The sequence below is a fragment of the Talpa europaea genome, assembly GCF_964194135.1.
Source record: "Talpa europaea genome assembly, chromosome: 4".
NCBI classification, from domain to species: domain Eukaryota; kingdom Metazoa; phylum Chordata; class Mammalia; order Eulipotyphla; family Talpidae; genus Talpa; species Talpa europaea.
Genome location: NC_140070.1, coordinates 18,356,981 through 18,373,632, shown reverse-complemented (window position 1 = coordinate 18,373,632; position 16,652 = coordinate 18,356,981). Strand labels below are relative to the sequence as shown.

At 37.3% G+C, this 16,652-nt stretch overlaps 1 protein-coding gene across 28 annotated transcripts in view; it reads left to right on the top strand.

Moving 5' to 3' along the window:
- The window catches only part of SORBS2 (sorbin and SH3 domain containing 2), a gene marked incomplete at both ends in the record, with an annotated part of 86,332 nt that extends 77,041 nt beyond the window's left edge, over positions 1-9,291 (top strand). For 26 of the 28 annotated variants that reach the window (XM_084232005.1, XM_084231999.1, XM_084231991.1 and 23 more), the window contains 3 exons: positions 3,331-3,380; positions 7,323-7,429; positions 9,230-9,291. In XM_084232005.1, coding sequence (XP_084088131.1) covers positions 3,331-3,380; positions 7,323-7,429; positions 9,230-9,291 — 219 coding nt within the window. The remainder of the gene's footprint in view (positions 1-3,330; positions 3,381-7,322; positions 7,430-9,229) is intronic. The other 2 variants (XM_084232001.1, XM_084232000.1) reach the window with 1 other exon arrangement.
- Between the last annotated feature and the right edge of the window lie 7,361 nt (positions 9,292-16,652).

Sequence of the window (16,652 nt, the reverse complement as noted above, 5' to 3'; positions counted from 1 at the left end):
TCCATCCACAACAGGAATGCTTGCCTGTAAGATAAAATAAAGATGCTGATTTTACCCGACTTAGGTCATCTCTTCCATCAAAGTAATCTTTTACGCAAAAAAAAGTACAAGTCAAAATTATGTTTTTTCTTTTTACCTATTTATGATATTAAGAAACTGTGGACTATGATTTACTAATCTGCAAAATGATGTTGAATTGTTACTATTATTGTTTTTTCTTGACTGAAATATATCAGAATTAGCATATGAGTGTCACAGCTCTCTGACCCCTGGGTAAAGGTGATTATGGCAGCCCTATGTGTCAGAGGAAATGTAGATTCTTTTATGGATCCCCTGAGGAGGACGAGATGTTAATTTTCATCTTGTCCAACTCCTTGACTTTGAAGACAAGGAAACAGATGCAAATCCAAAGCTGTGTCGTTAGTCCATGCAGACATTAGAAAGAGACAAAAATATGTCCTCCTAAGTAACTGTTAATACTACTTATTCCTCCGTTGGCCAAGCACTTTTAAATTAAATTAGTTCAAATATTTGTAACTGGTCATTATTCCTCAAAACTGGTTCCTAGTGACCTACATTCACATGGAGATGGTTCCTATTGAGGGTAACCTTGAGAAAGCTCCAGAACGCACATTATAATAGATGAACAGCTTTTAAAAGCTGCAGTAAATTCTAGGCTGAATATGTGAACAGTGTAGAAAATTGGTGATTCCAAAAAAAAAGCAGGGGAGAAGTTCCTTTAAAGGGTAGGAAGAAAGAGAAAAGATATATTAGGAAAAGTAGTGAAAAGCAAGGGCATTCCTGGCTGGCACGCCTGGGAGCACATGTTCTAGATACACAGAGGCCTATGGAACTGAAGTGACCACCTACTTCTAGCAATAGGGCAGTTTTCATGATTGTCAAAAGGATAATTCATTTAAATGATTTATGAGGTGGGTCGAACTGATGGGATTAAAATGGTAGAATTATAATGACAGTAAATAAAAGTGTGCTCTACTGATTTTAAAAGTACATTGTTTTATATTAAGGAACACTCTGATTCCTAAAATTGTATTCACATTGTAACTTAAGGGAGCAATGGGATTCAATCACCCATTTTACAAAGCACTGGATGCCACAACATAAAATTAAAGCTTTCACTCAATTTAAAAACATTAGGACGATTTAAGTATGTGGAAAAAGTCACGCCATCTTTAGAACATATATTTTATAAAACTTTCTGCTAATACAGAGCAAATGCTGTTTTCTTGTTTATAATGCTGTTATGCACTGTACGTGTACTAAGTAAGATGTTTTGTGAGAGAATAGTATGTGATTTAAAATACAGCATTTTAGATTTTTTTTAAGTTACAATTTTTTAACAGTATTTTGGAGTAACTTATACAAGCATTTTGAGAATCATGTGGCATGGATGTATAATCTTTAACCAGAAATTTTTCTCCTAGAAATGTGTTCCAACGAATAGTTCAAAGGAAAAAAAATAGCTTCTTTTATAAAAATGTCTATAATCATATTAGTTGTAATGAAAAAAGGCTAAACCAATCTTAACTTCAAAAACAAAAAAGAGAGAGATGGTTAACAGAACTAACTACACATTATTCTGCAGTGATGTAAAGTGGAAAAGAAGTAAAAACAATACTGGAAAATGATTGCAAAATATTAGTAGTAACTGATATATGTGAAAATCTTATTTCATTATAAAAGTTATATGTTATTGGATGAGAACTTGAAATGCAATAGGGTATAGATTTGTGGATGACTTCTATTTACCTGTTTTTATATATTTAAATTGATTTGATAACATGTTGGATTAAATGGCCTTAAAATGCCTGGAAAACAGCTTTGTGAATCTTTCTTAAAATAGTATATTTTGTAATTTTAATAATAATACATTGTTAGTACATTTATATTGCTCTATAAGAGTACAATATTGTATAGTCAAGATACACATGTCCGTTTTCATCTATTCTTTAGTCTTATTTATTTATTCCATGTATAAACTGCTAGGTGAAATTTCTAGGAACACTGTTAGCAAATAAATAAATAGATTCAAAACTTAAACTTTCAGTAACATAAGTAGCTAGTCTTCATACGTTAGACAGAGAGCCTGCATGGGAAAGGACTAGATAAAGAATCTAGGATGGGAGCAGATGATGGCTTAGTGGTTGAAAAGAACCCAGAATTTCTTCTGCAATCATGGACCAGTGAGGCTCTTATGAACAATTTGCATTGCCTGGCCTCTCAGTAATCTGTCAGTAAATCTGGAATCCAGGAATTGGCCCTGAAGTCCAAGGACAAGAATCTAATAACTAACTTAGCAATCATCGAAGAATCACTGTTAAATAATTGACATGTGAACTCTGAACTCTGATTCTCTTATTCTTCCATGTAGCCTTCATTTTGAAGAGAATGCTTTTGAAATGTGCTGTGAATTAATTGCAATGCTTTTTTTCCCCTAGAAGTTGACATTTAGATAGTTGGTGTAAACAACCTTAAGTTCACATATACAACAAATGTGTTGACTTTCATTCATTGCAATATTTATGTGGTTATATGGGATGCTAAGGCTGGTCATTTCCAATATTATAAGTATCTATTACAGATACTGGTCTTGATGCTTAGTTTAAAAAGAAAGGAAACTCTTTTGAGAGTTCAGTGCACTGGGAATTTCTACCAATGTTTCTCTTCGAAGGTAAAATGCTACATGTTACCTGGAAATTGTTTGTTTTGTATTCTACTTAAAGTTCTGTTTCCTCTTTTTAAAAATGCATGTGTTTTCTCCACCTTGAAAGCAAAGAGTGGTAATTTAAATGTAGTGTGGGATGTCTGCCCATATGATATTTTCATCTGTGCTGTATGTGAAAATGTCGTCTGTGAAGGAAAAGTACATTAGAATGAATGTGGATACTTCGCTGCTAGATTCAATGTGGTTCATTTTCTGCTTGTTTGAGAAAATGCTGAAGAATACAGTTGTATGAAGGTGTCCATACTTCCCATTCTAGTTGGTTTGATGTCTGCATTCTTGCCATATTCCTGGACTTTGAAAAATCAATGGGATTAAGCCCTGACTCTTCCTTAAAGTTTGAGCAGTTTAGATTGTAGATGTGTTCAAAATATTTAAACCATGGTTGTTTTGATTTAATTTAAAGCCCCCTTCAAAATATTTTAATTATTAATCCTGCAGAAATCCTTTGGGTTTTTTCCCCTTCCTCCTGGTTTTTTACAACAGGAAATATTAAATGTCAAGAAAAGTACCATGCCATTATCCAAATTATCTTTTAATTAGTACCAGTTTAAACATTGATTACATTGAAAATCATTTCATTTCAGCCACAGCGTCCTGTATTTACTCATGAAAACATTCAAGGTGGGGGGGAACCGTAAGTATTCTTCTTATCTTCTAAATTCAAGACTAACCTTGACCCACAAAATGGACAACTCATTTACCTAAGCAAAATGACACAACTTTGCAAGTGATAAAGATCAAAATATTTAATATGAGGCCACCTAAATTAAGAGAAATTGCAACCTCTCCATCTTTTATAATAGAGGGCAGAAGCTAATTTTAAAAAGAACCCTTTGAGTTTATAGGGAAGACTGACTTATGCACTAGAAAAACCTTCCAAAATTTATAAATCTGTCTTCCTCTCTGTTCACTGTATAGATCCTAGTAACTCCAGCTGTGAAAACACAGAAAATGCTCTAGCACTGTTTTTACACAAATTTGGAGTGTAAAATGTAAAAGTAGATGTCTAGTGATAATAACTCCAAAATCACCTTCTTAGAAGGGTCTTTTGGACGTGGCATTGGTAAAACACTCCCTGACACTCGGCTACATGGTGCTTACTACCACAGTGCCAGGAAAATGCCTTTTCACACTTTCTTTCATGTTACCTCTCCTTTCTGATACATAAGTCAAATCAGCCTGAAGGCTTACACATTGTCTTTAAGATTCTATTTTTGGGGTATGTGTCCTTTTCTGCTCCATTTTGCCCAGGAGCATTGTTCAGAGGTTATTTACTTCTCTTAGTGTCTACATATTCTGAGAGTCAGGAGCTAGGCCCCCGGGACAGAGCTTTTATGGAAGCTGCACAGCACGTCTGAGTGCACACAGTCCGGACTCTGCTCTCCTGGAGCCAGTGGCCACAGGGCCTGGTGTGTGGCCCAGTGTTCTCATCACCATCAATTCCTCACCCCTCACTTATGTGGCCCTTAGCTTCAAGCACGTGCTTCAGAAACCATCTGGCTCTCCCTAAGCACAGCCAGAAAGGTTTGATTGCTAAGGAAAGGACTGTCATGAAAAGAAAAGAATCACTTAGAACATCACTGAATTTTTTTAAATGTGACTTGTAATTCTAAAGTTGCATTGCTTTACTCATTTATACAAGCAGTGATAGGATCACATCACAAAAAGACACGTTCCAGGGATATTGAGGCTTTTCGCATTACCAATACTCCTTTTGCAGCTTTTAAGAAGTTTGTAAATTTAAAGGTAGGCTACTTTAGACTGTTTTATGTAATATGGAGTGAATACTTCCAAGTGTGGCTGTTTGGACATCGATGAAATCACAGTACCCATAGTTGGGAGAAGCACATCTTTAACACCCTGCTTTAGACATTCTTTATTAAATTTCTATTGACTCCATCCTAATGAATGAGATTATTGAGAATGGTGGGTTATTTAATCTCATTTAAAAAATAGATGTCAAGTAAAAATAGGAAAATAAAGTGACAGTATCTCAACAATTCAGAATTATGATAAAATAATGTTTAAAAAATAGTTGCATGTTGGAGCAAGAGGTCAGGTTGGACTGAACATTTCCTACCATGAGACCACTTTCTTTTTGAAGCATCCTGGCTGCACCACCATCATCCATCTCACCAACACATCTTTCCAAACAGCATTTTTTTTTTTTTTTTTTTGTAATTCAACTGCATTTCCTGTCAGGCAATACTGATTTTGAAAGCTAACAGTGGCAGGAGGACAGGAGGATTTCCGGAAGGTTTGTTTATGTTTCCATGAAACTCCTTTTTTTTGTGGTCTAACTAAACCAGAATGGTAAGTCAATTTTGACAAGCTCTCTGGCTTTCGTCATACAAAAGTGAAGTAGGAATTTGTGCCAATTGTGGTTTTTTAGCTCTTGGGACCTTGAGATTCTTCAAGCAGCTGGGGTTTATGGCCTTAAATAGGCCTGTCTCCATAAGTGGTTGGAGAGGTGCCTGGGGGAAGGCTGAAGCTTGACAAGTAGATCAGAAACTCAGTGTTTCCTGAAGTAAGAGATGCCATGTATCCACTGAATTGAATTCCAAGCCAGAATGACTCTATCACCTTAATAAGCAGAAATTCACTATCCCTCAGATATACAAAAGATACCATCCCTTCACCTGAGTGACCTCAAAATCAAATACTTAACACAAACAAGTAACTGGACTGCTCCAGCCAAGGCTGGCCCCAAGCAGCTCCAAATTAAGTTAAGCTTGCATTTAACACCTTCCTGTCTTTGTCCGCTCTTTCCCACAACCAACAAAAGACCAAGAAGCCCAATCTCAAAAAAAGACAAAGGGCTGAAAAGGTTTACAAAGAGGACCCAATATTAACACGGGAAGAAATCGCTCATGTTGGAATTGCAAGCTTTGGTGCCCGGCCAACATGGATTATTAGGCACCACATTTTACCAGCTCCTTCCCAGACTTGCCCTTCCTCTCCCAACAAAGCCAACTTTTTCCAGGTTCCCCAATTTGGAAAAGTTCACAGACAAACAGGAAATCCATGGAGCTGTGACCCTGTTACCATGAAATTTGAGCTCAAGTGATAGAATAGTTTTATTCTACCAACATATGACTTTCTGACTGAAGGGCTAATTGGAAACAAATCATTCTTTTTCCTGAGCTGTATTGAATATTCTCAACTTTTTAAAGTTGAATTGAAAATTTTAAAGTGGCCTGAAATATGGTTCTTATTTTCATTTAAACAGTATTTTCTTAAATCAGCAGAACTACATAACTGTTATGAAGTGCAGCAGAAACAGTGATTTTTAAAATCCTCTCAGTATGTGTGTGTAGTAATAGGAAGTTTTCATGATAATTGCATTTCAAATGCTTCCTGACCTCCTTACCTATTAGAATCTGTGTCTTCACTTTTCCACAGTGCCAACCCATATGAATACACATTAAAATACATGCTATTCTATTACCACAAATTCAATGTCACTGAATTCATTCCTATTAGTGTCACCATAATGCATGCTCTCAAAGAATTTGGGCAGGGAAAGGCTAATAGTAGCATTCTAATAAATGAAAGTAACTCTTTCATTTATATAATAAAAACATTTCAAGAGGGTTTTTGCATCAGACACACTACCTCTATGACCAGTTTTAAAAAGGAATCCTTTTTAAAAGGATTATTTCTTAATAAGTTTTAAAAGGATTATTTCTTAATAAGTCTTTTAAAACACTTGTTTCTTGTGATCTGCTTGAGACCGAGGCAGTGAGAACTGAGTGTGGTGTGATTCTTCACCGGGGAACTACAACTGAATTTCAAATTCTAAATCCTTAAAAAATACTCATTCGAAGTATGCCACTAAACTGCATTAAAGATGTCTTCTTGATTTGATGCAACAAAATCAAACTCTCTACCCTCAACATGAATATTCAGTTTTTATTAACATTTGATGGGGGGGAAGGGAAAGACAATTGTCAGATTTTTGTCTTACACAATAATTTTGGGAGTGTAAGAGAGGCCTGATCTGAGAAGTACAATGCCCATTTAAAAAAATCAGTCAAAATACAGATAGATATGTCCTCTTAGTGAGAGAAGAACCTCTTTGTAGTAATTCCCATATTGTGACTTAAGAGATACACCTGAGACATTTTATAAACTTGATTTTAAATCATTTGAAAATTCCATTTGCAAGTTGCGATTATTTGCTTCTGAATATGAGTAGCTAAAACTAATCCTCCTTGTTTGCATGTAACTGAATAATATCCATACTGCTTCTTTTATATTCTGAACTATTATCATATGTCTGGATGAAAGATATCTATCATGGGACAATTGAAATACATAACTGATTTATCAATGTTGAAATGTTTTAGTCCAACAAGTGGATGCAATAATCTTCCACGAATATTCCTCATTGTGAGTTTTGAAATGCCTGTAGAGTGGCCTCATTCCCATGAAAGTCTGAATGTTTCTATGTACTCACCAAAGGCAACTTAATATGCTAATAAGGATAGAAACACTAAGTAAAATGATTATTGTGCTATCGTTTTTCAAAGGTGTAAAGATTTTCATTCAAACACATCCGTTTATCCTGTTTAAGGTTTCAGGCTCTGTATAACTATACTCCTAGGAATGAAGATGAGCTGGAGCTCAGAGAAAGCGATGTCATTGACGTGATGGAAAAGTGTGATGACGGATGGTTTGTGGGTATGTGCACAATCCTCTCAGACACACTGGCTTTTGCATAATTTGCTCATGTTTTCTCACCTGCATGGCTTCATGTGATGATCAGGCACTCTGCTTTCATAATGCATTTGACCTATTTTACATTCACATGCACTACAAAATTCCAAGACATTTGCATTTTTAATATGGTTTAGTATTTACTATTTCAGGTATATGTGATTTCCTGCTAGTTTTATTTCCAATTCAACTGAGGGAAGAAAGTTTCCTTACATAGTACCAAGAGAGAAAGACTGAGTATTAGAACAACAGAATGGTCCGCTGGATGAGAAATATTCATACTATTTCTGGATATTCACACTATTTCCTCTAGAAAACTAGAGGAAGTGAATAATTCACCCACTTTCTGGGTCTTCTCTATGTTGCCTACTATCCAGGGAATCACCTTAGCTTTAATTTGTGATAGAAGTAGAAAGAAGTTCCATTCTTACCATCTTAACAATCTTATTCTTATCATCTTAGAAGAAGACAAGAGGTTTTTTGAGAAAACATAGACAAAATCACACAGTGGAATGCAGAGGAAAGAGGAGAAAAGAAATACAGCAGGTCTGGAATTAACAGTTGTGTCAACACCATTTCGTTGTAACATAAATGAAAAAAGTCCCAACCAAAATTGAACAAAACCTGATTATCCAAGAACCTGCTTTGGTTCTGTGTCATTTTGCTGAAAGTCGCCTTTTCCAAGGACCTACTGATGACATCATGTGAGGACTTACTTTAAAGGCAGAGGAGGATGGAGGAGACAAAAAATGAGGGACTGAGACAGGAAATCCCCAGAGACATAATAAAAGAGCAAAAGCTGCATTGGTAGCCACAAACCTCTGTTTATATTAACTCCTCACTTAGAAGAAAAGCAAGTGGCTTACCTACAAGGTGAAAAAGAAAGTCAGTCTTCAAACCTGGACAGTAAGTTCCAGCACATAAGAATCCCAACTGTCAAGATTCTCTTCCCTTTCTCTGAGCTGGAACTCTTAAGGAGGAATTGAGTGAACTAATTTTTACAAAAAGTTTCAAAGGAAATGTGTTATTTGAAACCAAAGGCAATCATCACAATGACCAGCTGTGCATTTGGCTTCAGTCCTCATATGAGAAACTGTACCCAATGAAAGAACCCCCACCCACAAATAATGGTTGGGCATTTTTATAAATTGTCCTAAATTTGTAATTTATCCTGATTTTCTCTATTTTATGAAGGACTCTGGTAGTGCTTTTTGTAAACCAGTGATGTTCCATTCAGCGCATCTTCTGTGAGGCAATAAAACTGGGGAGTGATGGTATCCCTGATGACTTAGCCTGTGTTACACTCGTGTTGAGGAGGTACCACAGGCCTCTTGATCACATAACCAAGCTTTGCTTTTATGCTTTTTCCAGTTCATGCTGATCACAATGCCAGCCTCATCTTTAAACTGCAACTGCACTTCCCAAATGCTTATCCTAGTCCATTGCTCATGGCTGTCTAGCAGGCTGGGTGACTGGGTGCCTGCATCCACCTCCCCATTAGGACTGTATTTTCCCTTTAGATTGAGAGAGGCTGAGCTTTTGTTTAGCTGACTTGACAGAAGCCCTGCATTTAAGCTTAAGAGGCAAGGAAGGCATCAGGCAATACAGACCAAACTGCTGCCTTTGTCCTATCATCTTTCAAAGGGAGTTTTCTTTTCTAAACCCTGCAGAGTTTGCTCTCTTAATGAAGTCAAGCCCAATATATCTGAAGTGCTATTCTTCACATTCTTGGTACCCCCTTTCATGGATTGCTTCTATTTTCAGGAACCTCAAGAAGAACCAAATTCTTTGGTACTTTTCCCGGAAACTATGTCAAGAGGCTGTGACTCACTGTCCCTCCTTATTTATGCCGCATTTCAACAACACATCTGCATAAACTTGCCTGAATTCTCCCCACAGGCCTCCCGTTGTCATGCCTTAGGGTTTCCAATAGAAGTCACTCGCTGTCACCTTCTCCACCTGCCACCAACCCACCAGCAGAGTAGCTGCTGCAGCTGAACTTCTGCAGCCGAGCCACAGGAAATTGGCAGACTTGCTTCAGATGGAGAATGCATACTCCTGCTTCCTGTTCGCAGCCTGGAAACATCGATATGTGGGATCAGAAAGAAAATCATTACACTTAAAAAGGTTCAAATATCTGAGGCCAGAAAGCATTTCAAGGGGCATTTCTGGTCCACCCTGGAAGATGTTCTCCCCTCAGGCAACGGGAAGATTGTTTATTACTAAATGCTGTGGTTTGCATTTTCACATTCTTAGCTTGGCGGTATATTTTCCTTTCACGAGTTTGCCTAGTGTCCTGGTTTACACGATATGACAACTGTACATCGGCTATCGTTTGCTTGCACTTATATGTTGTAATATGCACAGTGATTACAAAATCTAAAGCAAGAGTAGGAAAGTTAATTTGGATGAGTGTGATTTTTTTTTTTTGATTGAATGTGAGTTTTCAAGTAGGAATCTTTTCCTGCAGTTGTTTTGGGTTTTTGTTTTTTTTTTGTACTTTTTAGAAGTGCAAACAGTAAGTGAATAAGAGCCTTTGGTAATAATCATGAGACTATAAGAGGTTTAGCTAGATGACAAAAACAATATTGTGTTGTAAAGTTGCATTGCTATTTTATATTAAAATGTAATAATCAGCATCATGAACAATGAGCGCTTAGTGTTTTATTTATCTGATAAAATTTAAATAAAAGCAGTGTTAGTGAGAGGTGCAAAGACTTATGCTAACATAGACACTTGAAAGTATCTGTAAGCAATATTCATAGATAAGATTTCACTGTGTGTACACATATACATTTGAGATTGTACAGAACAGACAATCCACATGCTATAGTGTACATTTTATGGAAATGTAAAAGAATCCCATATATTATTTTCTAGAAATAGAGTACTTCAGAAGCATCACAAGTAGGTAGTACAGTTGGTTTTAATAAGGATCATGATCAATACAGTTATTTTTACTATGATAGTTATTTTTCTTCTCTGGAACTCAGAATCCTGGCTACATCTGAGGACAGGAATATGTTGAGCCTGATTTTCCTGGTGTGTGTAAATATTTCCTTGGAATACATAAGGCACTTTTTAGAGGCAATGTTAAATCATTCAGTTTCTATTTTCTGCCCTGCAGTAGAAATATGCAAAATGATATTGGGACCTGAAAGATTTGATATGGTTACCAGTGCCTGACTTACACATACCCTGAGAACTAGCCTTGTATATCTTATGACTTTGCATAAGAACTATTCATATTTGGATCTCAGCACCTTCTAGATCACACTTTATATGGCAATTTCTTTCTGTGGCCAGTGGTTAACCTTTTCACAATGTACGTAGTCTTTAGAATTTTGTACATGTGTTAGTCCTTCTTTTGTACAGACTATTTAGTTGTTGAGAAAACAGGGGATTTTCCTAATTCATTCTTTACCCTTCACATAAACTAAGCAGACTATCCTTTACCTGCCCCACAGACCACAGCACGCCTTGATAGTGCAATTCTGTAAGATAGCGTTTATGCAAACGTTTATGAACTTGAAAGATCTTAGCAGCCAAACTGAAATGTACATAAATACTGATTACGGAGGAATTTCATTAAGAAGATAAGGAATTATCTTTGGGTAGCCTACCTTGATTACTATCAAGTTCACAACTGGCTTTATATTTAAAAAGGTTTCGATTCGGGTTTGAAATTGAGTCAACTGCATGCAGCTTTGCTGATCAATGAATAATTATCTCTGATGGCATTTATGAGAAAAGACTTCAATATCTGTTGCCTGTCATATTTAACAAGAATTGCTGTTTCTACTCTGTATCTGATTTTAAAGAAAACTATTTGTACCTGGCTTTCAGGTAATTGACTTTGAATTCTTACAAGCAAAGGTCATTGTGTTTTTCTTGAATAGACAGCTAATAAATTTTGCTTGGAAGTACACTTCAGTTTTTCTTCTTGACATTTATCCGTCAGTAAATTCTGTGTAGCATCCCCATTTGTTTGTAAGAGAAAATGCATGTGTTGTGTGTTCTCTTGACACACAAATGGAGAAAAGATGAATCTGCATCAACTCAGAGAAGAAACCGCTTTTAAACCCTCCACCAAAGCTTATTCGGTAAATGCTCTGGCTAAAAATTGTTCTTCAGCTAAACAACACATTTTAAAATACTTCTGCTTCCACTGACAGCAAGGGGTGGAGGAGGAAGTAGGGGACAAGTAAGGAGAGGGCAGAGCACAAGGGACTGTGGTGATTGATCAAGGGACTATGGTGGTGGGGGCCATACCTGATAAATATATAGATACAGATACATATAGATATATTTCTGCCTCCAAACAGCTAACTTTCCAAAGAGAACTTAATTACAAGAAGCTGTAAGGACTTTCCCAGTTCAACTATCTCAAAATTTACAACCTTGCCCTAATGAGCTCTGTCACTGCTGGCACACTCTGGTAATACCAACAAGCTTTTAATGAGTTTCAAACCATGTGCTGTAGCTGGGGTTCATTCTTTTCTCTCACACAAACAGTAAACAGCTAGTTTTCTTCCCTGGCCCCTTCCTAATACAGTGCCTTCTGGCTCTCTGAATTTCCATCTTCTTTCACTTCATTCATCCGCACATAGAGAAACGTGCCAGTCCCCAAGGTGACATCTCGTCACTCTGCTTCACCTTCATGCCCACCCCACGCCTTCATTCCACAGACCAATATCCACTATGTATGAACTCTCCACTAAGAGGCTTCCCTCTGTGAGAATTTGTCCCTGTTTCCTTCATAGCTAAATCTGATTCTGATGAAATTTGGGGTGCATGCTTGTGCACTCAGAGGTTGCTCAATGTTGCAAGTAAATCTACTGCCAAATGATAAGCACTCTAAAAATGTAAATCTGAGATTTTAAATACACTTGCATCAAAGCCTGGGTCTCCTAGTTCCACCTGAGAATTAATCATTTGTGCTTAATAGTTTTATCAAAACCCTGACCTCAAGTAGCCCTACACAGTTTTGTGGCTTGTGGAGATTTCTGTCACAGCCACCCAGGTTTCTGTTACAGCCATGGTTTGACCCTCCTGCCATGCTTCCTTGTTGTGAATGCCAGGATTCTGGATGGAATACTGAATTATTTTTTGGTTCAGTATTGTTTAAAACTTAGTAACCTATTTTACTTAATTTTATGTCCATGCATACTCATCACTAGACACCAGAAATTACTTAATGCATGTGCTGCTAGAGACCCCTTGTAGGTGGAGCTGGATCCATTGTTATGAATGCAACATAACATGGCCAAGAAAGTACTGTCTCTCTCTACTGATCGGCCTTTATTTATCTGCTGGGGACTCACATCTGCGCACCAACTGGACGTCCAGGTCAGTGGAAGGGCAGCAGGAATGATTCCATGATTATTCCCTGTTTGGTTGTTTTTGGTGGCTGGCCAGTATCGCCTGATCATTTCTTCCCACCATTTTCTAGATTTCAACCATAAAGGGATCTATTAGTTAAAGATTCATTTGATGTCAGTTTCCAAGAGCCTGTTTATTTGAAGATTTGTTTCATCTTCTTTTCTGGATCGTAGCCTTCTAATCGTTGTTTATATCTCAACTATGATTGCAAATTTATTCTCATCATGAATGATTAGGTTCCAGAGCAGAAACAGAGAATGCAGTTACCAGAGATTGGCAAACTATGGCACATGGACCAAATGCAGCCTCTGCCTGTTTTTGAATAGCCTGCAAGTTAAGCCTGCAGATGAGTATTAATTCCTTGATAGAGAATACTAACTTCAAACTCGATTAAGTGAAATATTGTCTCGTCTCTCCAGAAAAAGAATCTCTTTCTTTTCATTAGTCTATCTCAATTAAACCATTAACTTATTATTATATTTTTAATTTCATCAATAACAAAAACTGGCAAAAATTTGTCTTTGTTTTATAACTATGTCCTCAATTTTGCCTCCTGCACTAAGAATCTGAAATTTTTCTATCTGTCCCTTTCGAAAAAGTCTATGAACTCCAGATGTTAAGCTGACTGTCAGCAACAAATCTACTCACTGACTAAAGGGGCAGGAATAGTAAATGTCTATTATTAGCCAAACTGTTATTTGCGTGTACCAGACTATTATGCACATGTTGAATCCCATGTATTTATCCTCACAACAAATCTGAAATCTGCTTTGTGCCCATTTTATAGATGAGGAGGTTGAGACTCTGAGAAAGTCATAAAAATATATGTGGGAAGTCAGATTCAGAAGCCGATGTGTGTCTATCACCTGTGCCTGTACAGTCTTCTAACCACCCCAGCTTGTGATAAACACACTTCTGTTCAAACTGTGTACTCAGAATTAAACAGCTGTACTCACATAGCTCCTTCCCTCTCTGCCTTCTTGAACAGCCACCCACTCATAACAGCAGCTTTCTGTGCACAGGATGACAAGAAAGGCAATATGCTCTGTTTCCCTGTAAGGCTAACTTGGTTTCTGAAAGTACCGGTAACCAGTGAAGATAGCATTTCAAACACTGACATGTTTTAACTGAGCATGAGCCTGCTCGTGACTGTGATTCATTGAGGCCCTAGCGTCTGTGCAGCTGGCAGAGCAGCTGGTGGTGGCTTTGGGAAGTGCTTGGTTGGTGTGTTGAACCACTTGGAGACAGGAGAACCCAGTGTGCTCTAGGAACACGGTGTGCTTACTGGCCCTCTTTTCACTATGCAAAGTTCCAGGATACACTAGCCTGGGTGACTCACTGAGTGACCCAGAGCCTTAGCTCACTGCTAAAATCAGTCCCTCCGTAGCTCAGGAAAGTTCCATCTGAGCTCATGCACATACATATACTTGACCCAAACAACTTTTAGTACAAGACAGAAATCTGCCCAGCAAATCTTCACCTGTTCATTTGGGGTTTCTTATTTCATCCTTTTCCCTAAAATACAACAGATGACTCAGTTGTCCCAGTGTCTTCCAAAAATAAGTGCCATTTCAAACAAAACTCTTGTTGCCATTAACAACACTAATCTTTCATGAGTGTTCAAGCTTGCATTACAGACAGCTTGAGGAATGACTTTTTACAACACATTTTCTTTTTTAATTATACAAGCAACAGATGCTTATTGTAGGAAAAACTGGAAAATATAAGTGAGCAAAAAGAAGAAACAGAATTAATTATAGCTCCACTAAGGGTGAAGACTATACTTTGGAACAAATCCCTCCAGAGTATTTTTCTGCTCATGGATAAAAGCATATAAGTGAGTGAGTGAGTATATGTGTGTGTGTGTGTGTGTGTGTCTGTGTAATATGTAGGCAAAGGTGGGATCACACAACATATTGTGTAAACTGCACTTAACTTTGAGCGAGACTTTTAAAAAGTGAATAAATCATGTTTTCAAGTGAACTTGACACTACCAAGGTTTATAAAAAGAGGGTTAAAAGTCAAAGTCAGTCTCCAGGATTTATGAAAACCCAATTAATTCAAAACCAAGAGGCAGAGTTACAGAATGATCACTAGGCTAGAAAATCAACTGAAATCTGAGAAACTGGTAGAGGAAAGAAAGAAAAGGTGAAGAGAGAAAGGTAAATAACATGATTGTCTCTCTACCATAAGTCATCACATGAATTAGGCATTTTTACTGCTAAGGTATTGCAGCATCAACACCTTTTAACAAATTTCCTGACTTTACCCTAGGTGAGGCGCTCTGCAGGGGATCTATCACCCAGCTATTTTGAGCCTGTGTCTTCACAAGCTCCAGAGGGTTGTGGATTATTCTCTTATTAATGCTTCAGAACTCTGGGTCCCCAAATTTTGCAAGGGCTGCTTTCAAGATGGCTACTGCCCTGAAGAATGACATGCCGTCAAAGTTCTAAATTACAATCAAACACTTTGGAAAGGATGAGTTGAGAATGCAAAAAAAAGGAAAAAAAAGCAGGAAGTGGATAATTTCAATTGATGCTTCAGATCCTCAGGTTATTCTAAGATTTCTATTTCGCACCTAAATCTATAAACCAGACTATGGGATCTACTTTTTTTCATCATATGTTTTCAATCATTTGCACAAAAAGCTTAACACACATCCAGAAGAAACTTCAAAGGAAGTGGCTGCATATGTACACTCTGCTAGTGTCTCTTCTATTAAGAGCAGAAGACACCTTGAAACATTCAGTCAACTGTGTTTGCCACTGAAAAGATAGAGGAGATAGATAGATAGATAGAGATAGAGGTATATATCTTCACGGGCAGGTATCCTTATGAGCAGTGTTAAAATATGAAAAGAAGGAAATGAAAGCTAGTAATATTAGCAGTTGGCACATGTATAATCATGAACATCTTCCTCAAAGTGCAAGTATTGACAAAGCCATAATGAAGTAAAAATGCAAGAATTTATAGATAATATTGATCCTGAAAAAATTCCCTTGGACAAAATGGCAAGAAATAATTATACCTCCTCTGACATACCAAATAAACTTGGTCTCAAAGGTGGATTAGCATAAATATTGACGTTGCAATGCCAACTAAAAGCACTTTTTTACCCTCATTGTTCAGACGCTAGTCTCTTTCGTCTCTAGAAAAGACACTGGTTTTTATCTGAAGATGAGCTTTGATACAAGGAATAAGATATCAAGACAGAAATTCCACTGAGGGTTGGCATTCAAGGCATTCTGGCTTGAAGATTCTTGACTGAAAGCCACCACCATCTCAAATAAGCACCTCTGAGGGCTGAGACTCAGAGCCATTGACACAGTCAGCCATGAGTCCTTTTGACAGCGGCACTGAGCTCATCTTGGTGACTCAATGTTGATAGATTATGTTTAATTCAAAACAGAAGAAAACACACAAAGACATCAGTATATTCAGAACTTGTATGTATCACCATAGATCAGTCCAGGGACATGACGCTTGCTTGCTTTTTAAACAAGAATGCCCCCTTCAAATGCTGTTCCTCTATAGTTTAGCTGGGTTTTCGATAGCTTATCAGTTGCTGATTATGTAGGCTTCTCTCTAGAATTATTGGCATTTCCCCTTTAACACTATCCCCCAAAAAGACAATTACTGGCAGAAAGAAATGAATTGAAAACAGCAAGTTTATCATTGGGAAAATGCTGGTACTATTTGTTCATCGTGTTTATAATGAAATCTTTAAAATACGGTCTCCACCCTCTCTCTCTCTCTTGCTCTCTTTCTCTCCTTTACTCTTCTAGTGGAAAAATCTCAAAATGCT